Genomic DNA, 25,069 nt, shown 5'->3' on the forward strand with positions numbered 1-25,069 from the left:
TGCTGTGAACCCTTTTCACTGGCCCCACCACAAAAAAAGAGAAAAACCTGTCCCTTTCCTTATTTATATACATATTTTTCTAATATCATAATTATTATATATTGAAATGTAATATTATTGTTATTATAATTTTTATATATTCCAATTTCCAGAAAAAAAAAGCTTTTTGAATTTAGTGTTTTTCATGTCATTACAATGTTAGTTTAGAGCATAAGAAACAAATGGGGAGAAAAAAACTTTTTTGAAAAAAGCTATTTTATTTATAATGCTATGTCCTCTAATATTTCATAGGAATATTGATATATAATTTATTTCCCTGTTTACTTGTGTCTCCCAAAATGCCTGATAAACATGATTAAAGTCCGGGTGTCCTCTACAGTGGACATGTATGAAATCAATGCATTGTTTTGTTTTATAACATAGTCATATTTTGATTAGAAACACCATAATATTTTCCTGAGATGTTGATTTATAAAATACAATTTGAAAATTAGTCAGATTTAAATCTGATCATATTTAAATCTGATCATATTTCCATAAGAGTGCTACATTTGATCACTAAATTAATGTCAGTCATTTTAAAGACCAAGGACAAAAGTCTATTCCTGGGTCCCAGGAGGATATAATAATTATAATATTTCATATACAAATGTAATATATATATATTTTAAATCTGCCCAGCAACAGAAACAAATATTTATTGAGTCCTGCATATGATTCACAAGAGTCAAAATTGAATGTTTTTGCATTGATTTAGTCTAGAAGCACAGTGGTCGTCACCTGATTTCTGTGACATCAGATTTGTCCAGGTCTTGCAGGGCCATGCGAGCGGCTTCTAAAGCAGGAAGAGCCTCAGCTAGAGAGCTCTCAGCATCCTTCTTCTCCACCACTATCACTTTATTCTGCTCCTCTATCTCTTTAGCCTTCTCCTCCGCCAGGGCTTTCTTCTCCTCCGCTGAAAGAGAGAGTTTACAATCTATTTTTAGCAGTTGCAGTTCGATCATATCCATATGGAAAATCCTTTCTTTTCCCACTTTTTACATTATTTTAATAAATATGTGACATATCAAAACATCTGTAACATGAAAAAAACAACAACTTGATATTAATAATTACCAATAGTTTTACTGCAGAAATGTTTGTATGTGATGTTGTACTAACCAACAGCAGTATTAGAGCAGATCTCTTCAAGAAGGATCTCACAGGCTGCAGTCTTCTCTGCCAGCACCACTTTCTGCTCAGCTAGTTTGATGTTGAGCTCTGCTAGCTGCCCACTCGCCTCCTTCAGCTTATCCAAACCCCCTTCTAGACGTTTATATTGTGCTGGAAAATGCATACAGATCACTGTTATTCTAGGATTATATAAATACTATTATAGTTTTATTAATATTTTGAATTAGCGTTTATTTTTTGTATTTACAGTTTTCATTTTAGTTTTTTTTTTAAGTATTAATTTGTACTGAATTTGTTATGAGCTTTTATTAGTTTTTGTAGGTTTTTTGTAATAAATAAAAAAAGGCTAGCCAAACTTATCAAATTTTTGTTTAGTTGATGTGATTCATCTAGATTTAGTTTTGGTTAACAACAGTGATAACAGCACTGATATAGATGCAGTACATTATTTTAAAATCATAAACAAATGTTCCCAAACAGCTCAAGAGAAATTTGCTCTTACCCAGTATGTATTTATTTTGGTCCTCCAGTAGGTTGGAGTAGGTGCTAATAAAGTCCAGGTAGTTTTTAGGGGTGACGTAGTTGCTGCGGCGTAGAGTCTGCAGGAACAGTTTACTATACTCGCCTACAGAACCGTGCACCATACACACATGAGCAATCACCGCCTCTGAATGACACTCTGGGATCATTGGACTCTCGCCTGAAATGAGACACGATACATAAACCAGCATGAATGGGTGTGCATTACTGCAATATATGCATGCAAAGGGTTAGCAAACAATAATTTATAAACTGCGTTGAAATCTCTAGTTAACACATACCTAAGAAGGACTTGGCCACTGCATGTAGAGCTTGAAGAGGCCATGGGGAGAACCAGTCGATGTTTGTATTATTAACCAATCCTAATGCACAAAAACACACACATAAAGAAATCAAGGAAGTAGGAGTAAGATCAAACAAATACATTTCTGATGCATTGCTCAAAGACCTGGGAAATTCCTGCAGCGTGTTCTGAGGGTGTCACCAACAGGTGACATGGCCAGCACTATGTGCAAGTTGTTGGCACTCTTGTTGACAAAGTATTGCCACACACTCTCTTTCGACGGACCAGAGCCCGTTTTCATAGCTTCATCTCGCAGCTGGTTTAGGACTGATTCCTTCTCGTCATCAGGGAACAGTGCTGGAACCATCCCTGACAACACAAAGAAACTGCTGCTAGCATCTCTTTTTAATACAGTCCATAAAACTGACATGATTTGTTCATGTTTACATGTCATACAAGGAAATTAAACTAAATAGATTAATTTTAAAAAGTGTGTTACCTTATTAGACTTTATTAGTCAGTTGTTTTAAATACCTGATGTAAGCATGTTGTTGATGAGCTCCAGAAAACCTTCCTCAGCCACATGGGCATCAGTGAACAGGAAGACCATTTTCTTGTTCTCTATACCCAATTTAAGGTACAGAGTTTTCAGATCCTCACGAAAGTTAGTCTCTGAGTACCCTCTACTAAGCACAATTTCAAACACCTACAAACAAACAGCATAAATTCATTCTTACTATTACTGAATTGCTAATTTAGAAAGTAAATGAAGGGGATATATAAAATATATAAAAGTAGAAAAAATACAGGAAATATTACATATAGAATATGAAAAACAATGAATTACCTCATAACCTGCGGTGAAGGCAGCCAGCTTTGTAAGAGATTGTTTCCCTGAACCACCTACGCCAACCAGCAACGCATGACTACGGTCCATTCTGATGATGCGATGAATGACAGTCAGGTGTTCAAGAGCATCATCAAACAGCACTAAGTTCATTCTGGTCTTATTTTCATTATACTCCTCCAGGATCTCCTATAGGGGTCAAAGAAAAGAAAAAAACGAGTAAAATAATAAAAGCTTCACACTGCCAAGCTTGTTGGTTTTCAGATATTTCTGCTTTGGAAAAGGCATTTCCAGGTAATGCATGAATTGGAAAAAAAAGTATAGCTTGAATGCAATGCATGCTTTGGATAAAATCATCTGCCAAGCACATGGGTGTAAATGTAAATGGAACATTACGACATATATGCACCTGAAACAGAGCTTTGGATGCATCATAGTCCAGTATATCCTCGTAAACTCTTGGCTCAGACTTTAGAGCTGTTCTGTAATCTCCAAACAGAATGGGGTCTCTCATGGCTGAATCGAGGTCTGATTTGAAGTGCTCTTCAATCAGATTCTTTATATGCCCTTGGACCTGTAGAGAGCGAAGCCAGAGCATGGTACGACAAGCGTGTAGTTTAAAATGCAGCTTAGACAATTGCGGGCGTTTGTAACATGCTACTTGGAAGCAAGCATACCATGATTTTGTCAGTTTCATTGATAAGTCTGTCATGGAAGACCCTTAAGCATTCATTCCTCCATACACGTACAAACTGGGTGACTGTACAGAATCTGAAGTTAAATGAGAGCAAAACACACACTTATTATTAAAATAAACATTACACATACTGTTCATAGTGGAGGATAGTGGTATAGAGTACTGCATATGGCATAGAGTGGTGGTTCTCAACCTTTTTGATTTTATCACAATATAATATAGCCCTCTATATAATATATAATGAACAGAAATTAGGAATGTCAATAGTTAAATTATTAAACCACAATTAATTTTGCAATTCCATATACTTGAAGAACTGTGTGTTGAAAATGTTTTTTTTATATATTTTTAAGTTAGATTGTTTCAATATATTAATAATATGTTAATTTAAATGATTTTAAGTCATCCTGCAGGCCCCTTGGAAGTTTGCTAAAACCCCTAGTGGGCCCTGGCCTCCTGGTTCATGACCACTGGTACAGAGTTCTTGAGTATTACAAACATCAAACTAAAAAGAACTTTCTATTCTTTCTAATTCATCTGAATGATGAAACTCCTAACCTTTCAGGATTGGTCATTGTCAAGCCATTGTAGACTCTGGAGAGATCACGCAAGTTAAAGATGTAGTGGAACTTGGAAGGTGTTGGCGGTAGGTCCTTAATTATGGTTTTGTACAACTCCAGAGTACAAAAGGTCAACTTGTCACAGATGTTTTGAATGCATTCCTCAAAGGGCTTTAAAATACAAGAGCAATAATTCTGATTAATGTCAATCATTCATTTCATGAATAAACTAGGGTTGGCAAAAATACTAGGTAACACTTTATTTCAAAGTGATGTAGTTACACATTACTACATTTACTTACTATAGTAAAAACAGTAAATTATGCATAATTACAACTAACTCTAAACCAAACCCTAACCCTAATCGTAACTCTAGTAAGTACTTGTAGTTAATATATATTTCTCAGTACTTATTTGAGTAAGTAAAATGTAACTATGTCACCTTAAAATAAAGTGTAACCAAATACTAATACAATGATCCAAAGTGTCAACACAATACGAGTGAAAAAATAATTGCAATATATTGATATATGATTGTGTCATCACAGGCCTAAAATAGAGAATTTAATATGAAAACATGAAAGCAAATGGCATTTGTTCTGATATGGGCAGTTTAATTATTTCTCGCACCTTGGTGTGTCCTTTAAGTATGGAAGAGTAGATGAGGTGCAGGGACTCTTCCTCCGGGAAGGGGATGTTGAACACACTGAAAAGAGAGATGAATCGAGGGTCCACCTCATTCCTACCACCCCCTGCCTTCCCCATGGCTGCAATGAAGCCCAAGTCCTTTATGAGTTTATAGTTAAGTTCCTTTCCTCTGTCATACATGCCACCCCTGTCCAACAGCAGCTTTAGAAGAGCTATAGGCTGTTGGGTGCCATATTCATCCACCTGAGATCAAACAAACGACAATCCATGAAGAGCCGTGAGGTGAAGGTTCAGTCTCGGATATGACCTACAGTATAAATCCATTCTTACCCTTGGCATGTTGAGGTCATCCATAAAGACAAGGAGCCTTTTGCCCATTGGAGGACCATACGTGTCTTTGGTTCTCTTTTCAACACTTGCCTCCAGAGTCCTCTGCAGGTCCATAGATGTTGTTCTCGACGAGAAATTGATGGTCATCATTATCTGGGTAAAAGGTGCATATTGTTATCCTGTGTGTGAAGTCCAACTGGACTGCATTCATTTATAGTTTTCAATTTACAGAAGCAGCTTCACCAATATTCACAGCGATGGACTTACAGTTGTATCTGTTTTGAGATTACTCAGGAAGTTCTGTATGGTGGCTGTTTTAGAGGTGCCAGACTCTCCAACCAGCACCACTGGCCTTTTCACCTTCACCATCTGTTCCAACAGCCAGTTAGCACGAGTGGTGTCCACTGTCGGGACTGATGGAGAGCAACGGATAAAATAAGCTTTTATTGAAGCATACCGTACTGAATAAAAACAACTAGATTAGTAGAGGAAAGGAAACGTTGGAGAGGAAGAAAAAACAACACAAAGAAGGAGCAAAGAGAAGAAATAAACTGCTTTACCAAGGATGTCGATGAATTTCATATCAGGGCTATGAATGTATTTTGATACCATGGAGCTCCAGGGAACCCACTTCTTTTGGGTTCCATCAAAATGAAAATCATAGAGAGTTGGCAAGTAAACTGCAAAATTAAACAAAGAAATTAAATATAAAATAATAAAAAAATTGACAATAATGAAGGATTTCGATTAATTAATTTAATTTCATAAAAAAAAAAAAAATTATGAGGAACAAAATCATAATATATCTTGTTTTTGTGACAGTTGCCCTTTCATAGAAAAATAAGAACTGGCCGATCTTGTATATGGAGTTACACAATATATGTGTTGTTTGTCGTTTTGATAAAAAATGATGTATACCGTTTCATGTGCACTTAGAAATAGTTATATTTTCTTCATTCACTGCCAATACCAGGTATTGCAATAAGTAAATTTTGGACGCTGCTTACACCTCACCTGGAATTTGTCCGGGGCCAGCAAGCACTTTCTCATCATGAACATTGTTCAGAGAGGACAACTTTTTGATAAAATCATCAAACTTCTGTCTGCCATTTTCCAGGAGACAAGCCCCCAGCGAACAGTAGAGTGCCTCCAGAAAATAACACTCCAGCTCCTCAGTAATAAAGTCCTCGTTCTCCAGCAGCGAATCTAGCACCACAGTCAACTGCGTCACCTACAGGAAAAAAGAAGTTTGTGCTACATGCTACAGAGATTACTTGCACTCTAGTGTTGTTCAGGTCTCTACTGACTCACTCACCATGTTTAAATCCGTCTGTGGGATCACAGTCTTCAGTTTCTCAGTCAGTTTACCATCAACCATACCATCCACTATCATATCAATGGCACTTGGTACATATTTTTCAAACAGTTTGTGGAGTTCTGTCTTTTCCTGTTGACAGAGCAAAGGCATGTTGAAAATATAATCTTATCAGTGTCAGAACATGATGATTTTTTTTTTTTTTTTGCTTTTCTCAGAAGCGGTTTGTCATAGAATTTGTTAGGCTGATGTGTAAAATAAAACTGATCTGCTTACAGTGTAAAAATAAATTATTTCCTACATCTATGTATTTTGTTGAAATGTATGCTCCCACACACAGATCTTATTCTAATATTTTAAAACTGCCTTAAAAATAAATAACTATATTAACTAATTAAATATAATAACTAATTAAATATATTTAATTTCATTTTATTTGGGCACAAATAATGTTTGCTATGGTTGTCAACTTCCTTTGACAAAAAAAAAAGGAAGTTTCCTTGATGAACCATTGGTTAAATTTTTAAGATAAGTTAAGCACAGAATAGAAATACACTTACTTTGGGGGCTCTGCTGTTGACCCATTTTTCCCAGAAGGGAGCGTAGCGAAGGTTTTTGGGGTCCACAAACACCATTCCACAACGCGAAACGGTAGCAGGGGAGGCATACTGCAGATCTCCAACCTAAAATACATCACTTTTGTTTGCAAGTCTTCAACAGTTACACTGAATTCCAGTCCTTTGACAAAATGAAGGGGTTGCATGATACCTCAAAGAGCAGAGCACAGTGGTTCTGTAGACGGATTCTCTCTCCATTAGCCAGCGTGAGAAGCCTGTTATCATCCATAACTGAATTCATGTTCTCCACCCATAGAGCGTCTACATCTCCATCGAAGAGGATGTACCTGTAAAGCAAACACAAATTCATTCTGTTCTGTTTCATGCCTTTGATATAAAATAGATGTAGAAGAATTTTTAAGCCATGATTTCACCTCCTTTCTTTTTTGTCTGTAGGTTTATTGATGTCACGGAATATGTTAGACAGAATCCCATCAGTCCAATCTCGTGTAACCGGGTCCAGGATCCCATATAGCTCAATCACACTCATCGCTTTAGGGTTCAGGCTATACAATTTGGTCAGCAGGCCCAACCTACAAGATACAATTTAATACTTATGTGTATTTGCCTGCCAGAACAATTTGTTTTATGAACATGTAGCAGAATTTCTAGACATTCTGCATAAAAAAATTGTTGTGATGCAGTTACGAGCCATTGTATGAATATACTGTAATTTATGAGTAGACAAAGACCTGGTCTGTGATTGGCAGAGTGTGTTGATCACCACAGATTTCCCTCCTCCTGTCGGTCCAACCACCATTGTTGTGTGTCTTGTCATCATGGTCTCATACATTTGCACCACTTTGTCCACCTGCATTCACAAATTAGTCATGAATCATTATGCCTAATAATTACAATCCTTTTAAAATGAGTTTTGAAGGGAAGAATCACCTGGCTGGACAGCATAATATACTTATTCTCCTGCAGGGTGCCCTCTACAGCGTCATTAAAGCTGGGGTAACGTACACGTGGGCAGTCGAGCCCGGGGAACAGATCTGAGATGAGGCCCAAAAACAGAGGAACATCCTCAAATACAAACTTGGGGAGGTTCATGTCTCTCAGAGCCCTCATCAAAACCACATCCTAATAGGGGTAAAGAAATGAGAAAGAGAGAAAAAAAAAAAGAAGAAAATATGAGTAAATTTGTGATGGCAGCTCATTAAGGTGTGTTGGAAGATGATGCAGAGAGATCAATACCTCACTGAGATCAGGTGAACCTCTCTTCAGCTCCCCTGCCATTACTAACACAGACTTCAGTGCTCTAAGCCCAAAGTCATAGTGTGACTGTTTAGACAGCTGCTCCCGTGCTAGTTTGTACAGCACTGTCATCTTCTTTGCCAAAACCTGCAAGCAAACCATTTATGCAATTTTTGATTTGTATTTTGTTTGCCTATTCACACAATCTGGGGATTTTTGTTTAATGTTCATATGAAACTTTTCGATTAAAAACAATTAAATTGTATAATTTATTCTCTTTTTAGTCTGATCCATTTAATCTGCTGACAGCCCATTCCTTATTTTCCCCACCTTAGCCAAAAGGAAGCCTTCAGAGAAGAGCATGATCTCACAGATCTGCTGCAGGTCAGGCACGATGACCACCACTGGTCTGAATAAAGTTTTCACTGACTCAGGAAGTTCTGTGCGGCCAGCATAACCAGGGTTCATCGTGATGAAGATCCCAATGCGGTTATCCAGACTGATTTCTTGACCTTCAAACTAAACAACACAAAAAACAAAAGACACTCAGAGCCTAAAATATTTACAACAACCATCTTTCAGTATTTGACTATCAGAGTGACTCTGGAATAAAATTCCAGTTACAAACTCACTTGAAACCTCTTGAGGTTCAGCATGAGAGCGTTTCGGATTGTTTGGATCTGGGATGAGATGACAGACAGCACTGAGGCGTCAATGCGGTTGAACTCGTCAAAACAGCCCCAGGCTCCACACTGAGCTAAACCAGAGAGGATTTTACCCACAGCCTAAAGGACAGGAAAAACAAAATCTAAATGAATAACATACACTCATAATATACAAAATGTGGGGCTCAGGTAGATGATTTAAAAAACAGGGATGTGTTAAATTGACCAAAAGTGACGTGAAGACATCTATAATATTACAACAGATTTCACATTTCAAATACATGCTGTTCTTCAAAGAATTCTGAAAAGAAAACTATGGTTTCCACAAAAATATTAAGCAGAACATTTTTTTTTTTTACTGTAATAATACTTAATGCACATTAAAATTATTTCTGAAATATCATGTGACACTGAAACTACATTTTGAACAGTAGTGTATATCATATTGAAATACATCATCTTAATAAACGGAGCAATTCCAAGAGGGTCCTCACACCATCGGTGCTCGGGCCCTAATAATTTTGTTGAACTAAACATGTCACCATGCAAAGCAATAATCTTTCAGTAGAGTTTTGAGTCTGCAGTCTCTTACCATGTAGTCCATGCCCTCTCCACAGTTGGTGACCACACACAAAAGCCCCAAAGCTTTTGCCAGATCTTTAGTGGATTCAGTTTTCCCTGTACCCGCAGGCCCGGCTGGTGCTCCACCCAGGAACATAGACAAGGCCTGAGAGCATCATACATTATATTAATAAGACGTGTAAAAACAAAACAGGCCATTTTGGCAAGGACAACTGGTAAATCGAATACCTGGGTAAGTGTGAGATAGATGCGATCAGTCAGGGGAGTAATGACCAGCCGGCCGTTCAACCCCATGTACTCGTAGCCGTAAGAGAACTGAGCACTGCACTGCCGCACAAACAGCTCATCGGGCTCTTTAACCCAGTAGAATCTCAATTGACTCTCCCATTCAAACTCACGGGCATCTGTAATACTGTCCACAGAAAAAGTGTGCGTTAGGACGGAAAATTCAACCAATTCTCAATGTTACGACCTCTTTTGAGGTGACAGTTTTCATATCTTACCTATCTCTGACAAAAGCATCCACAATGTCCCTAGCATGGACATCAATGATGAGGACAGTGTTGATTTTCCGTCTGTCATTCTTATTTAAAGGTTGAGTAATGCGCCTCACCAAGTCATTGATCTGCTGGTGCATTTTCTTTGCATACTGTTTCAACGCCTGCTTTTCGCCATGATACATCCTTTTGAAGACGTCTTCCACCTCCCAGGTCCACCACACTTGGTTTGCTGCCAGCACCACCATGCCCTGGTAGTCAAGCATCCAGTCCAACCTGATGGAAATGCAGGCAACCATATTATTAAATTCTCATAAATTCTAATTGGACAGAAAAGTTCAATGAGATTCTAGTAGATGAGATGGGAGTCTAGTAATGTCCTCACCTAGTCTTTCGGTGACCGTAGAAGTAAATAGCCTCTTTGGTGATAAGTCTGTTGGTTCTCCTCATCTCCAGCAGCACTCCAGTCATCCAGTCCTCCACACGGCCCTCTGCAGGGACAGGTTGTTTGAGCTCCATCACTTCCCCCTCGGCAGACACCAGTGCCCTTGCCACCATCTCTCCATTCATTCCCGTATCAAAACGCAAAGCTGCAATGTTGTCATACATCTGTCGATGAGGAAAAACAAGATGATTGATTCATTTATGGTCTGTTGTGCACCTGTTATTTTTGAACCAGAATCCAGTTCATTTGAATGATTTTAATATAAGGGTGAGGAAAGCTTATACAGTAGAGCAGAGGTTTTCAAACTGAGATTCAGGGAGGGACTCCCACAAGGGAGTGCTAGGGGGTCCGTGGAAAAGTTTTGAGAAAAGCAATGTAAAAAATATAAACATAAACAAATAATACAAAAAGATTAAACAAATAACTAAATAAATAAAAACATTTCATTAAATAAAATAACATTTTAAAACATAAAAATACATTTTGATTTAAATAATACATATAACAGTACAGTACTACAGAGAATAGAAAACACATTAATAATATGAATTCTTCCACAGAATACTTCCTTTATACTTAAAAAAAGAAATATATAACAGCCTTTTCAATTTTAGGATGCAGCAGAGTACGAGTAGTCTAATAAAAGAAGGTTTTATTGCACATGAAACTTGTTAAGCTCATTTGACTAGCCAAATTCTACTTATTCTATCCCTATGGTTTATAAAATGTAAACATGCATGTGAATCATTCACAATAAGATCAATAACATGCATTTAGAAAACAGAATTTAGAAAACAAAAAACTTTCATTTCATCCTTTTTTCAGCACGCAAAATTACCTTGATCATGTGCTCCTGCACACAAGTAGGCTCACTGCTCCCCAAAATACTGAGCAGCTCATCGTCAGAAATGAAGAAAAAGCGTGGGAAAGCATTTCGCTTGGAATCGAGGTAATCATTCAGACTCTTTTGACACCTCTCTAAACCATCGCTTAGGTTCTGCAGGTCAGCCAGACGATTTGGAACCAGACAGCATCTCTTAATTCCAGGGTCCTTCACTGTGTCGGTCATTATCTGGTGATATCCATCAGAGGATAAGGGATTTACATTCTTCACAAAAAACACATTTTCAAATTAGTTGTTGGTGCAGAACTCACCTTTTTGAACATTTTGTCAATATTTTCGAATTTTTTGGCTTCCTCGGGTAGCTGTGAGCTAATGTCACCTCCAATGAAGATGCTTTCCAGGTACATCCATTTTTGCTGCACTAACATCCATACCTACACATTAGAGAATAATAGTAAAGAAATGTGAACATGAGCCAGTGTGGTTTTCAAGTCGTTGATTGTTGATATTGTTGGTTTCCAATGACCTCAATAATCTCACTAATGAGTGATAGATTCTTCTCCCACTGCTGCACGGTGGCCAGGAAGGGACCTACAAAGTGGCTGCCTGCCATACTCTGCAGGTTCATGGCATCATCATCCAAGTGCTGGAGAATCTCATCCACAGCACCAAGAATGAAACCATGCTCCTGTGTGCCTTTTAAGAACCGCAGCACATTGAACTTCATATTTTCCCATGTTTCCTCCACTTCTTTTACTCCCTGCAAAAATGCACACAAACACACTCTGTAATCTAATATCACAATCATGTAAGGAAACTTACGATCAATGCCACAATCTCAATAAACAGTTCAAATCAGTCTTTCTTGGGATTTTTCATCATCAACATCATTTACTCATGCTCTTCCAAATCTGTATGCATTTCTTTCTTCTGTGAAACATAAGAAGACATTCCGTAGAATGTTGGCAACCAAACAGTTTAAGTTTTCATTGACTTTTATTGTATGGACAAAAATACTTTCCATACTATACCATCTATACTACTTTGTGTTCCACAGAAGTCAGAAAGGTGTGCAGGTTTGGAAAGACATGAGTAATTGATTGCATGATGTTCATTTTTGGGTGAACTTTCCCTTTAACTCTAATGCTGGATTTCAAACCATTACTATTATAAGTGAGTATTATATCATTTTTGGTGAGATTTCTAACCGTCTCGATGCCAAGCTCCTTTACAGCTGAGGTGACAATATCACTGATGACGTTCCCATACTTGTGCAGTTCCATGGAGAACATGTTCTCCAGAGTGAAGGTGTTTGGGTTCATCTCAAAGATAGAGCCTGTCCTCTCCATTAGGCCCTTCCAGTGCCTGCAGCAACCAAGTGAGCACTTGAATCTCATGTTGCATAAAGTATATCCAAATAGCTAGTGACCTTAGATTAAGCTACCTTTTTGAAGGTGTGATCACTATTCAGCCCTTATTCATATTTACTAGCTATGTCTAAAGCCAGAGATATATTACTTTAAGTTAAAACATTTTAAAACAAAATCTTTACATCATTTACCTGTCTCTGAGGGCCTTATTTTTTAGGTCCAAAAGGAGAGGGAGTGACTCTTTGAATTCTTTCATGCGGCCCTCCAGGAAGAAATATACAGGAAGAGCTCTCATATCCTTCGGCAGCTTCCGCAAGCTCTTGATAAGTCCTTCTATACCGTCCTGAAGGACCTTTATGTCCAGATTTACCCAAAGGGTCTGTGACCACTCTGTCTTAGCTACCTGAGGAATATACACACACCTGTGTCACAACTGTTCAGAAAATTTGACCAACATAATAATAAGTCAAAGTTTATGTAATGAATTGACATTCTAACTTTCTGGCTCTTATAAATCTCATAGATCTGTCTCAGGCCCCTCATCTCCTTCTGTACATTGAGAAGCTCTGGGTACATAGTGATGGGCAGGTTGAACAATTTCTCAGCTTTAGCCAGTTCCTGACGGCTTGCCTCTACCCTAGCCAACTCCGTTTCATAGGTATCCATGATCTCTAAACCTATAGGAGTACACATAAACAATGGTGATATAATACCAGGTGGGTAAGATAAGAAAAACAAAACACATCAGGATAGAGTCCTGGTGCTCTTGCCTTTCTCTAGATCATCTCCCACTGCTCCAGGACCATGCATGTTGAAGCTCTCTGCAAATATGGAGATCTCCTGTTTATACTCCTCAATCTGATTCAGAGTGATCTGAGAGAGAGAGGAGAGAGAGAGAGAGAGAGAGAGAGAGAGAGAGAGAGAGAGAGAGAGAGAGAGAGAGAGAGAGAGAGAGAGAGAGAGAGAGAGAGAGAGAGAATTGAAAGTGAATTCAGTGAATTGAAACATTAAGAAATCAAAGATCAGGGGCCAGTTGCATAAACATAGTTGCTAAGTTAAGACTTTTAAAAAATTTCAAATTCAAATTTGACCAATCTTCCTTTTTTTGTAACTGACTTATACTGACTTATAAATGTTAAGACTAGTCTAAGCAGTGTGTGCAACCGGCCAACCGGCAAATTAAGCCTTACTGGTAAATGATTGGTATTACCTCTGCAAAAGTCTTCTTTACTTTTCTCAAACCGCTGTCAACTCGTCTAGACTCTTTAAAAAGTTCACTCCACAGATTGGAGATGTTTGCAGACAGTTGCACCTCCTCCTCTGAAGTCTTCAGAACAAGAGTTGTAAAGCAGATAATAATCAAAGGAATGACCACAAAACGTTTTAGTGCATATTCAATATTTGACATGTACACTAACAATAGTTTAGGTTAAGTACGATTATTCTTTTATTTTTACTTATTCACAAGCACATTTTATCATCTTTCATTATAACAAATTGGTTTAGAGTAATTGGTTTAAACATGTACTGTTGCTCTACTGTCTGATACACTCAGGTCTACTCACCTCCACATTGTACATGCTCAGAGTTCTGTATCTCTCTTGAACATCATTGATTCTCATCTCCACTAAGAGAGACATATCTCTAATGTCTGTGATGGTGCCCAAAACAAATTTCAGGTCCTCCAAGGTATTGGGGTTCCTCTTCAAATTATCTGACAATTTCTGTTCACAGTAAACGCATTCTATAAGTACAGACTGTCTCAAAATCTCAACTTTTCACTTACATGATTCTTAGATGAAGATAACATTTAGAACAGTGCAACATTTGTCCTCCTCACCAACAGCTCATTGCGCAGGTTGAAAAGCTCCTCTCGGGCCGAGTCATTGAGTAGCCTGCCCAGAGAAGAGACCCACGCTTGTGCGTTCTCCTGGATGGCACGGGCAAGAGGCTCCAGGTTCAGCCTGATTATGTGTTCATGCTTCATCAAGGGCTGCTTTGCCACCTCATTGCTGACCTTGACATAGAACTGAAACTTCTCATCATATATCACACATGAGGGCTTCTTGGCTGCAAACTTCTCCATGACAATAGCCTTGTCGAGTTTCCAGAGAGAGCGGTAGCTCATCCAGGTTTTGAGGTAGACACTGGTTCCATTAAGGAGACGCTGCATTGTCTGGGAGACGGCAGTGGCTTGCTCATTTATCTGTGGAAGCTGGCAGACTTCATTGTAAAAAGTGAAGACGAATGGTTTGTCTTCACCATCCACATACTTAGGAGGGCATTGGATGCAACTGCCTTGCATCCAGCGAACAAACCACTAAAAAGATACAAACAGAGGAAAAGGTGACCTGAGTGACCAAATATCTACTTTACACTAAAAGTGTTCTAAATCTGTGAAAATATTTGCTTTCTAATTTCTATCATTATTTTCAGTATTTTCATTTGTCAGAGAAGCAATTGGTCAATGGAGACGGCGGTAGTATGTACTTGTTTCTGTTGTTTAGATTAATATTTGCTGCTCAGAAGGAGTAATTTATTTACTTTTATTTGTATTTTCTATTTTTATAGTCATTTGTATTTTGACTGCATTTATTTGTAATTAGAATAGATTGTTAGCAATAAAAAAAAATATTTGTATTGCTTGTTACATCTATTATGCTTAAGTGCTGAACTGTCCCGCAGTAGTTTCAATTTGAGCCATTCGCTTCCTCGGGCACTTAAAGGTGCAGTAACACGATGTTGAAAATTGAAATACACACCTAAACAAAAAATTGTGTTTGTACATAGTACTGGCTGTGTAAATAGGAGAAAAAACTAAATGAATAGTACCGATCCATGGAGCACCAGAACACCAGCCATGTCAGCAATGTAATGCGCAAAAACCCCACAATTTACCACTTTATTAACAAAATATTAATCTCCAACGCACGTTCATGAGAGCACCGAGACGCATGTGTGTGGGGTCGATGCGAGAGCAGACAATGTTGCGTAAACCAGTTTTGGAGGGACAGAAAGCTCTCAGATTTCATAAAAAAGATCTTTGTATTTCGAAGGTAAACAAAAAACTTTGCTTTTGAATGATATGGGGGTGAGTGATTAATGACAGAATTTTCATTCTTTGGTGAACTAACCCTTTAATCCCTTGTTGTATATTCTGAACGATATATCCTGTATTCTGTCTCTTTAAGATAAATCACTTTGAATAAATTTAAATGATTTGCTATCTAAATTCATCAAATTCAAATTCAAATTTTGCAACGTCGACAGTTATTGAACTGAAATAAATCAACATTGAACTGACTTGAGCTAAACATTACACTACTGTAGTGCAGTTTATAGCTGGATTGAACATGTTTGATAATTGATTAACTTTACAGATAATTGAGTTGATTTACAGCAGAATTTGAATTATTTTCATATTTGATAAAGTTTGCATCATTGATTGCCATTTTCCTGTGTATAACAGTGAAGTTGCTTTGAAACAATCTATATTGTTTATAACATGCTAAATAAAGGTGACTTGTCTTGAATTATGTAGCCTGCAACATACCTTGGTGCTCTCCACACAGTCAGCGACACACTGTCTAATAAGCTTGTACACCTCACTGTTCTTGGGAAGCAAAGCAATCTCAGGAGCAGCTAGAATGGTGTCGATTTGGAAGAGTGGAGTAGTGCCAATCAGTGTGTTGTTAAAAGCTTGAATATTCCTGAAAGTCAATTGTACTGGTAAGCATAAAAGAGCATTAGACCTATAAGATCAACGTAAATGCATCTGAGAAACAATCAAATAAACCTACTGAAGCACCATCTTGGTTAGTGAATCTAAGATCTTGTGCTCCCAATAAGCGTAGAACTGAGCCATGCGCTTGGCTTTGCCAGTGCTGGTCCCCATGATCAGACTTTCAATCTTGGTGAGGAGAGGACCGATAGCTACATACTTATTCACCAGCAGGTTCACCACCTTTGCCCTCCCACTCTCAATGAAATCACAGAACTCTTTTATTCCTGGAACAACAGGCAGAAAACACCTTAACACATTGCCACTTTGTACCTGATGTGTTTGCTTATTGTGAGTTATTAAGAGTAATCTAGTCATTGCAAATACAGCCAATAACATTCTTAACCTGGTAGGTGTCCGGCTTTATCTGCCATTGGGAACTTGAAAAGGTTTGCAGATTCAATGGATTTAAGTTTATCGTCAATGTCTTGTTCATTCTTCTGAATTTGGTTCACCAATGACTCAAATTTAGAAGTGGCCTGATTTCCACGTTGGATGAATTGTGGTATACCTGTTAAATGAAGTTTAATTCAAGAAATTACATGAAGAACTTTTAGAAGACAAAATAGTGGGGCAGCAACTACTCATTTTTACGGGGTACTCATTTAAATGGTTTAGAATCAGCATAAATATGTTAATTGTGAAAACAATGAAATGAATTCAGTAAGAACATGGATAAAATATGTCTAGCTGTGGAACAAGCAATATTCAGTTAGTTAAAATGTATGGGAGTGAAACAAATTTGACTAATTGATGATAAACATATAAACTAGATAATTGTGTATTTAAAATAAATTAAACTATTATGAAAATCTTACATAATAGATTTATTATGTCCTCCATATTTGTCAGTAATTTATGTATGACTGACAAATATGCATCACTTTAAGTTTACTAGTTTATTTTAAAACTGTAATCTAAATGGATGGAAATTTTAGGTTAAACTTTAGGTTAAACTTTAGTAACCTTGTTTCAGTGTAATTATACATTTAAGTTCTGAGTAACTACATGAACTTACTATAGGGTTAGGGTTAGATTAGGGTTGGTTTAGGTTAGTTGCATGTAATTATTAATAATTGATAGTTATTACTATAGTACCTACATGTAACATGTGTATCAAGGTAAAAGTAAAATAAAGTTGATATTTTTAGTTTTATATGCACTTTAAATACATAAATATTTAATTTGTGTCCAACTTACCCAAACAATTCCAGTTGAGTCTTTTGCACCCAAAGCTTAGCACTCGCCTCAGTTCCTGCACCTGATCAGCCATTAGTGAGAACTCGGCATCATTTAGATTATCCATCAGAGAATGGTAATGGTTTACTAACTTCTTCAGTTCAATTTTGTACCTGCATGCGTAACAGTAAATAGTAACAAAAGTGTCAAAACACACTTCAAGAGACATTTTAAGGAAGTCTTTTTAGGTCAAATGTCATGAAGGTTCAGTAAATTAATTGTAGGAATTAATTATAGGCAGATTACCTGAGAAACTTGTCTTCCTGCAGAGCCACATTTTGTACCTCATCTGGTAACAACATGCCCAAGTGATCCAGAAATTTGGTCTCAGATATGATCTCTTGCAGTTCAGGGGCAAAATTCACAGAATAGCGCACATCCTTTTCCACATCCCTCTCTGAGCCCTGAGCAGTCTGCAATCACAGTCATGTTCATACATAATAACATTAATGTTATTTCAAAGCACTGGTTTAAGTACATAGTGGCTATGGAGTAGAGGGAAACTGAGATCATTAAAATGACATATCCACATATTTCCATGATATAAGGACCATTATTAGTCTGGCTATCACCAGACCAAGCTCAATCTTTTAAGACTGAACATTAGTCTGGGGAGTCTGCTCTGTATTTTCTACTGCACAAGAGGCATGATCAACGGGCATAGTTCAAATGACTCTGTACGCAATTGGATAGTCCTTCAACCAATCAGACCAACCAATCGATTCGATTCGAAAACTCCAGACAGGAAACTTGTCAACAAATGTGTTGGTTTGTAGCATTGATCAGCGGTTTGCAGAAGCAGCAATGGCATCGAGCGATTTTTGCAGGTTGCGCAAAAAAAAAACATGAAAGTGAGAGGTATTTCCATCCACTCGAGCGATTTGTTTGCTAAACTAAAGAAGCCTGCTTGTCTTGTGTTAAAGCACCGTCGCTTGTCTATCGTCATCATGTTAAACCCGCCAATAGCGTGCCAGGTGGATAAGCCAGTTTGTGATTGGTCCCCGCAGAGTTGTAATGGAAGCAGGATAGAAAAATGTACAGGTTTCCAGCCCGAACTGCAGGGCGAAATCAAATCGCCGGCAGATCGGGCTGGGTTTACCCAGTCTAGACTATTATCAATTTTGACCATCTTTTCCTCACAGCTAACAGACAGGTTTCCCTGTCACTGCAACGTACGGTATTTGGCTGTATGGAGTCTTCATAGACAGTCCCAGCACTGTTGACTATTATCAGCACACTTCTCTTCATGAGAAGGGGCAGAGTCTGAGTAGTCTCTGCTTTCCAATGGTTATAGAGCTCCTCCTCATAGCCCCTCATACGCAAAACCACCTCTACGTATTTGGATTCCACCTGCAAAGGGAAAAAATAAAAGACAGTCAGGATATTTGTATTCATATAAATGCAAATATGGGAGAGCATAAGCATTTGCAAAGAATACCAAAGTTGAAGTTTGTGAACTCTGATAGGTGTAGCAAATAGAGTATAGGGATGTGCAAAACTACACATTTTCAAAATTGGGTTGCCTGAATGACTAGTCACCCTGAATAGAGTAATAGGGACGATTCACACCCCTAAAATAGGGGTGTGAATCGTCACTGGTCTCACGATTCAATTTGATTACGATTATCATGTCAACGATTCGATTCAATATCATGATGCGCTGTATTCTCACTTTTCAATATTACTGCACATGCCTACGTTTTCGTCAATGAATACAAGTAATCAGATATACTGTATAAACTCCCTTTTTATTTTATCTGCTCCAAGAAAGTACATAATGAAGCAAACATCACACAACTTAAGTCTGAACACAGCAGACAGGACCATTTAGAACAAACACTAGTAAATACTACAAGCACATGAAACTGTCAAGTGTACTTAAGTTACAATAACGCGCACACACTCGCACGCACATGCATGCAGCCTCGCACACACACACATACACACACGTACACACACGCTTACAGCCTTACAGTGCGTATGTGACGAATGACATCAAAGAAACGTCAGTAGGCTATAATCGATTATGGTCTATTAATGCAACGATTCATTTCAACACCCCTAGTTTTTAGGGGACATTTACCTAAAGACTACACTGTTCCTACAGTGTTCTTGTGTTCAAAAACTGTCAAATTTTGTAAAACAGAATGAAACAGAATGCAGGGGTCTCGAACTTGAACTATTTTGTTTGACACACCATCTTAAAAATTATAAACATTAGTGCGACACTCAAAAAACAATGTAATGGCATCCATCTGAATGTATATTGATGTATGGGTGCTGAAATATCATAACATAGTATGATTTAAAATTTTAACATTTTAAATGTATTATTTATATATATATGCATTTGTATTTAATTATGATTAATTTTTATAATGTATTATTCATTAATATAGATTACTCTTTGTAATTATCCCTTTTGTTTGTCAACACCAGTCCCAATCCCACTGAGATTGTATATCCCCTTTTTTATATTAATGTTGAATGCCTACAAGGTTTGACACTCAGCTCATCATACTAGTAACAAAAACTTTTACTTAGTGACAATGTGGAAAGACTTACTACTTTGCCCTCTTCGCTGTGCATCAGCTCACGTGCCTCCTTGAAGCGTTTAATGGGGTACCTAATGCGGTCTTGCAGGTAACGCTCCCAAACAATGGCTCCTGCCACAGGAGGATGATTCTTATTCAGAGGTGGATTATCCTTTAGTTTCATAAATATGTCATTTAGAAGGTCCATCTAGGCAACAACAACACCAAAGAAGACACTTAAAAACAGCAAGAAATGCAATCTTTGTATCACCACAACAACATTTAAAAATCCAACATGTACTAGGTTTTTTAGTAAGCAGGTCATGAGGCACCTCTTTGCAGTACTGAGCAAGAATATCATTAAACTTCTTCATCAACTGATTGTTGATGGCATCTCTAGAGCGGATGTGCTTGAATTTCAGCAGCAGGTCAAAGGCTGCAGATGAAGAACGCAGCGTCTTGAAGGAGTGATCAATGAAATTGATAGCTTCTCTTTCAATGGCCTTAATAAAAAGAGAGCATTTAATACACCAAAAATATCAAAAGAGGAAAACAAATGAACACTTACAATATAGTTGCAGCCAGATTTTTACCTGGACGTCAGTTTTAAATATTTGTATGGTCATTTTCCAACTGCTCATTTTGCGGATGTCAAAGGGGTCAAAGGTAAGTTCCTCAATGGGTTCGGCGAGGCAGTTTACACGGTGTAAAACATCATCTATTCGCTTTGGATCACCCGTCACTGCTTTTAACTCCGGTCCAAAGATAATGTAGAACTCGTCCAGAGTCTATCAGTGAAAATTAATTTGTGAGAAGGTTACTGTCTGTGAGGAAAAATTTCTTCATGTGCAATTGAAAGTAAATTAAATATGCTTAATCTAATTTGGCAAACCTGCAAAATGTTATACAAGTCCAGACAGACTGACGCCATATAGTCTGTCTTTTCAAACAGCTTTTTGCGATTGAATTCCCAGCGGGAATCACGGTCTGATTTCTCAATCAGTGCACGGACCTCAAAATAACTGGCCTTCCACTGTTCCAAGACTTGCTTTCCATCCTGAGCTTTGGCTTTGGCCACCACTCTCTTGTCTCTGCATTATATCATTTAATGTGGGAATTACAATCATTATACAAGCCTTATTTAATTTCTTTCCACATCAAACAAAAGTCACTTCAAATGCAAAATTTTCATCTTTTTGTGCTGGCTTATGGTTTGACTTTTACAGATTTAGCTTACTCACTTAAATAGAGCACGGACATTTATGACTCTCGCAACCCGTTCCGATAGTTCCCAGGCAATGCGTTCCATCAAAGATTCCAAACGCTCATCTGTGTTGTAATGCCTGGATAATATCCAGATCAAACGCAGCCCGCTCATCAGTTGAGGAATAGTGTCCAAGACCACTTTGAAATCCAGTCCTGTGACAAGGTTCTGTAAATAATAAAACATTGATGAGAAACTATATATTTTTTAGCCATGCTGCTCTGCTGATGGGGGACTCACCCCATGGTGTTCCAAAAGAGAGAAAAATACAACATACAGGTTTGGAATGATATAGAGTTTACTAAATAATGATTTTGTTATTGGGATGCTTTGTTGTACTTGTAGTTGTACTTTAAAATGGAAAACACTGATTCCCAAAACTGAATTTTGGAGACATTCATGCTATGTGGGGCAGCAACATAGGAATGGTTACTTCTCACCCTGAATTGTCTCTCCATTGTGGTGAGGAATTGTACATTACTGGCAGACTCCTCATGGTATTTTCTAAGCTCAGATGTCGTCTTTTCCAGCTCCTGCATTATGAATGAGTCGGCATGGGTCATCACATCCAGAATCTTCTTCACTACTGGCAGGTTCAGCTGCTCACTCAAACTACTCAAGACAGCCAAACGTTCACGCCAGAACTCAATCTCTGCCAAAGGACCAGGTCCCTTCAGTAGTGAAAAAACAGTCAGTCAGTTAATCCTTTAAATAATCTTTTCAGAATAATCTGTTTAGGTTAGAGCAGAAAACTTAACAACAAGAATTCCATCTTGATTAATTCATTTGAAATTTTACAAACCTGTGGTTGCTTTGTTTTCTGCTCTTCAATGACAATTGTGATTTGTGTGTGCCAATTCATCACACACTGCTCAAGTTTATCCACCATCCCTGGATTAGACATGAGCGTCTCCACTTCTCCCTCCAAATCAAGATCTGGAATGTGAAATTTAAACTCACCTATGACACAGAGATCAAAATGTTAAGCAATGTTTTCAACATTGATAATAATAAGAAATATTTCTTGAGCACCAAATCAACATATTAGAGTGGTTTCTGAGGGAAAACACTGAAGACTGGAGTAATGGCTGCTGAAAATTCAGCTTTGCCATCACATGATTAAATGATACGCTATATAATATAATAATATAATTTTTAATTGTAATCATATTTCACAATTTTACTGTTTTTACTGATTTTTAATGAAGTAAATTAATCTTTGGTGAGCATAAGATACTTCTTTCAATAAAAAAAAAAAAAACTAGCATACCTTCAAGCTGCAGTAAGGTTTGGTCTATGACCTGCAAGAATTTATGTGTGCTGTGGAGAAGATCATCTCGGACCTCAAAAGCTCCATGGGATTCCGCAGGCTGCTGTTTTTCTTGAGAGTCTTGAGAGCCAGCAACACCATAATAGCCACCATCAGTGATGCTGAGTTGGTTCACTGAGAGAAGAGGAACATACACCTGCAAGGAAAGAGCTCAGTGTAGATAGATCCATGGTATAATTATAGATCATTAATTTTTAATGGGAGTAAGAGGTTTAGTAACACACATGGTTGAGAAGCCCTCTAAGCATCATTAAGGGGTTGTCATTCATTATGCCAAACTCAATAAGTTTTGGCATCAAATGATTAGCCTCATGCATGTCCACAGGTTCAATGATGGTTTCTGGATAGGATAAAACACCAGACATATTAGTTAAATGTGCAAATTTTGGGAGGCACATTTTGAGGGTACTCCCCCTACCTTTAGTGTTCCTCAGGAAGTAGAGGAAATTGTATTTCTCGAATCTCTCCGGGATATTGTTCACGTCCACATGAAGCTCTACATGATACACAATCTGAACCTCAGTCTTGTGATGGGGGAAAAAATGTCAAAGCATCATAAAACAAAAATAATAATAATAATAATAAATAATAATATCAATAATATATATATATATATATATATATATATATATACAGTGGGTACGGAAAGTATTCAGACCCCTTTACATTTTTCACTCTTTGTTATATTGCAGCCATTTGCTAAAATCTTGTACACACAGCACCCCATATTGACAGAAAAGCACAGAATTGTTGACATTTTTGCACATTTATTAAAAAAGAAAAACTGAAATATCACATGGTCCTAAGTATTCAGACCCTTTGCTCAGAATTTAGTAAAAGCACCCTTTTGATCTAATACAGCCATGAGTCTTTTTGGGAAAGATGCAACAAGTTCCCTTTCGTTCGGGAACTCCTACGTCTCGTCGGAGGAGTTTCCAACGAATTGGGATCACGCTAGGGAGACCAATTGCCTTCGAGTGAATTAAAACGAGCCAATGAACATTGGCATGCAACATTTGCATTTCGCGTCCCGCCTCGTGGCGCGGGTATAAAGGCGGAAGTGAGCGCATACACAAACGCTTTCTGCTTCGGAGCCGACCGGTTGTGTCCTCTGAGTGAATGAGCGTTTTGGATTGTGTTTCCGTGAGCTCAACGAGTCTGCTGTTTCGAGACCTCTTGGTGTTGGTGTTACGGCGCGGCAGTGATCTTCGCGATCTCCCGAGTATCAACTGTCACTTCACACGATCTGTTTTTTCAAAAGAGCTGTTGTCACAGCTGGTATTCGGTTGAGTGCACACAGTGGGCTTGCAGTTTCCCCGCTGTGTTGCCGCGTTGATCCCTGCGTGCTTCAGCACACTAAAAGAGCTTTCTCTGAAAGAGCAACACTCGTGTTTGGGCTTTGCGCACGCTGAGGCAGCGTTCGTGAATGAGTCATGTTCCCACTGCGGGAACATGACCATTGCAACACTGAGATCAAGACTGAGAACCCTCAAACGAGGGGGAGTCCCTTTGGCGATTCCCCGATCTAGTTCTTCTTCTGGTTCAGTTCAGAAGAAGGCTACTTCGGCTAATCCCATGGGTGGTCTGAGGATTACAGTGAGGAATAACCCGCCGGGTGAAAGACCCCCACGGGCCCCTCAATCTTCCGTGTCGCTGCCATCGGGGTCTTCGACGGAGACAGCTGGGCCATCTCGTGTGGCTCCGGATGTTTCCTTCGGAGCTCCACCGGAGGACCAGATGTCGATCGCTGCATCGGAGGGAGAGCGGTCATCTTCTGGGGATGACGACTCGCCTGCGTTGCCCCCTTCGGGTGTGGTAGCGTTGTCCGAGCCGGACCCGGAAATGGCCGCTATGCTTGCCCGGGCGGCCGCGAGTGTTGGGCTCATGTGGAATCCTCCACCGTGTCCCGTGTTCTCAGCGTGCCGCCCCAGTGCCATTCTTTCCGGAGGTGCATGAGGAGGTGACGAGGTCGTGGACGGCCCCTCTGGCGGACCGACACAGGTCGACTCCCTCCTCCTCCCTCACTCTCGATGGCGGGGCAGTGAAGGGATACGAGGGCATCCCCCCAGTGGAGCGGTCGGTGGCGATGCATCTGTGTCCCAAGACCGCGGCCACCTGGCGGGGTAACCCCACGCTCCCCTCCCGCGCCTGTAGGTTCTCTTCCAGTCTGACTGCGTGTGGAGAAGCTGCTCCTGCCCTGCATGCCATGGCGCTTCTCCAGGTTCACCAGGCGAAGGCGCTCAGTGACATGCAGGAGGGTGGTACCGACCCATGGGTGCTGCAAGAGCTGCGTAAGGCGACGGATCTCACC

At 38.8% G+C, this 25,069-nt stretch overlaps 1 protein-coding gene across 2 annotated transcripts in view; it reads right to left on the reverse strand.

Annotated features, from left to right (window-relative positions):
• Positions 1-25,069, reverse strand: part of dnah10 (dynein axonemal heavy chain 10) — a 45,724-nt gene that overhangs the window by 14,524 nt on the left and 6,131 nt on the right. For both annotated transcript variants that reach the window (XM_082169567.1, XM_082169566.1), the window contains exons 4-57: positions 23,177-23,282; positions 22,983-23,098; positions 22,699-22,894; positions 22,231-22,388; positions 21,869-22,099; positions 21,406-21,596; positions 21,057-21,255; positions 20,758-20,952; positions 20,497-20,667; positions 20,196-20,372; positions 18,807-18,980; positions 17,877-18,043; positions 17,592-17,743; positions 16,738-16,902; positions 16,411-16,618; positions 16,164-16,320; positions 14,451-14,930; positions 14,176-14,334; positions 13,821-13,937; positions 13,381-13,483; positions 13,109-13,287; positions 12,802-13,013; positions 12,449-12,605; positions 11,767-12,000; positions 11,552-11,674; positions 11,235-11,468; positions 10,337-10,560; positions 9,958-10,227; positions 9,683-9,866; positions 9,465-9,599; positions 8,840-8,992; positions 8,538-8,726; positions 8,208-8,354; positions 7,902-8,093; positions 7,703-7,821; positions 7,385-7,543; positions 7,162-7,297; positions 6,954-7,076; positions 6,394-6,525; positions 6,093-6,309; positions 5,639-5,758; positions 5,346-5,491; positions 5,079-5,231; positions 4,731-4,991; positions 4,099-4,271; positions 3,521-3,614; positions 3,253-3,417; positions 2,844-3,032; positions 2,531-2,702; positions 2,162-2,365; positions 1,995-2,075; positions 1,676-1,873; positions 1,162-1,323; positions 781-955 (exon numbers count right to left, since the gene is read on the reverse strand). In XM_082169567.1, coding sequence (XP_082025693.1) covers positions 781-955; positions 1,162-1,323; positions 1,676-1,873; positions 1,995-2,075; positions 2,162-2,365; positions 2,531-2,702; positions 2,844-3,032; positions 3,253-3,417; positions 3,521-3,614; positions 4,099-4,271; positions 4,731-4,991; positions 5,079-5,231; positions 5,346-5,491; positions 5,639-5,758; positions 6,093-6,309; positions 6,394-6,525; positions 6,954-7,076; positions 7,162-7,297; positions 7,385-7,543; positions 7,703-7,821; positions 7,902-8,093; positions 8,208-8,354; positions 8,538-8,726; positions 8,840-8,992; positions 9,465-9,599; positions 9,683-9,866; positions 9,958-10,227; positions 10,337-10,560; positions 11,235-11,468; positions 11,552-11,674; positions 11,767-12,000; positions 12,449-12,605; positions 12,802-13,013; positions 13,109-13,287; positions 13,381-13,483; positions 13,821-13,937; positions 14,176-14,334; positions 14,451-14,930; positions 16,164-16,320; positions 16,411-16,618; positions 16,738-16,902; positions 17,592-17,743; positions 17,877-18,043; positions 18,807-18,980; positions 20,196-20,372; positions 20,497-20,667; positions 20,758-20,952; positions 21,057-21,255; positions 21,406-21,596; positions 21,869-22,099; positions 22,231-22,388; positions 22,699-22,894; positions 22,983-23,098; positions 23,177-23,282 — 9,434 coding nt within the window. The remainder of the gene's footprint in view (positions 1-780; positions 956-1,161; positions 1,324-1,675; positions 1,874-1,994; positions 2,076-2,161; positions 2,366-2,530; positions 2,703-2,843; positions 3,033-3,252; positions 3,418-3,520; positions 3,615-4,098; positions 4,272-4,730; positions 4,992-5,078; positions 5,232-5,345; positions 5,492-5,638; positions 5,759-6,092; positions 6,310-6,393; positions 6,526-6,953; positions 7,077-7,161; positions 7,298-7,384; positions 7,544-7,702; positions 7,822-7,901; positions 8,094-8,207; positions 8,355-8,537; positions 8,727-8,839; positions 8,993-9,464; positions 9,600-9,682; positions 9,867-9,957; positions 10,228-10,336; positions 10,561-11,234; positions 11,469-11,551; positions 11,675-11,766; positions 12,001-12,448; positions 12,606-12,801; positions 13,014-13,108; positions 13,288-13,380; positions 13,484-13,820; positions 13,938-14,175; positions 14,335-14,450; positions 14,931-16,163; positions 16,321-16,410; positions 16,619-16,737; positions 16,903-17,591; positions 17,744-17,876; positions 18,044-18,806; positions 18,981-20,195; positions 20,373-20,496; positions 20,668-20,757; positions 20,953-21,056; positions 21,256-21,405; positions 21,597-21,868; positions 22,100-22,230; positions 22,389-22,698; positions 22,895-22,982; positions 23,099-23,176; positions 23,283-25,069) is intronic.

This window comes from Leuciscus leuciscus (genome assembly GCF_965113295.1).
Source record: "Leuciscus leuciscus genome assembly, chromosome: 5".
Taxonomy (NCBI): domain Eukaryota; kingdom Metazoa; phylum Chordata; class Actinopteri; order Cypriniformes; family Leuciscidae; genus Leuciscus; species Leuciscus leuciscus.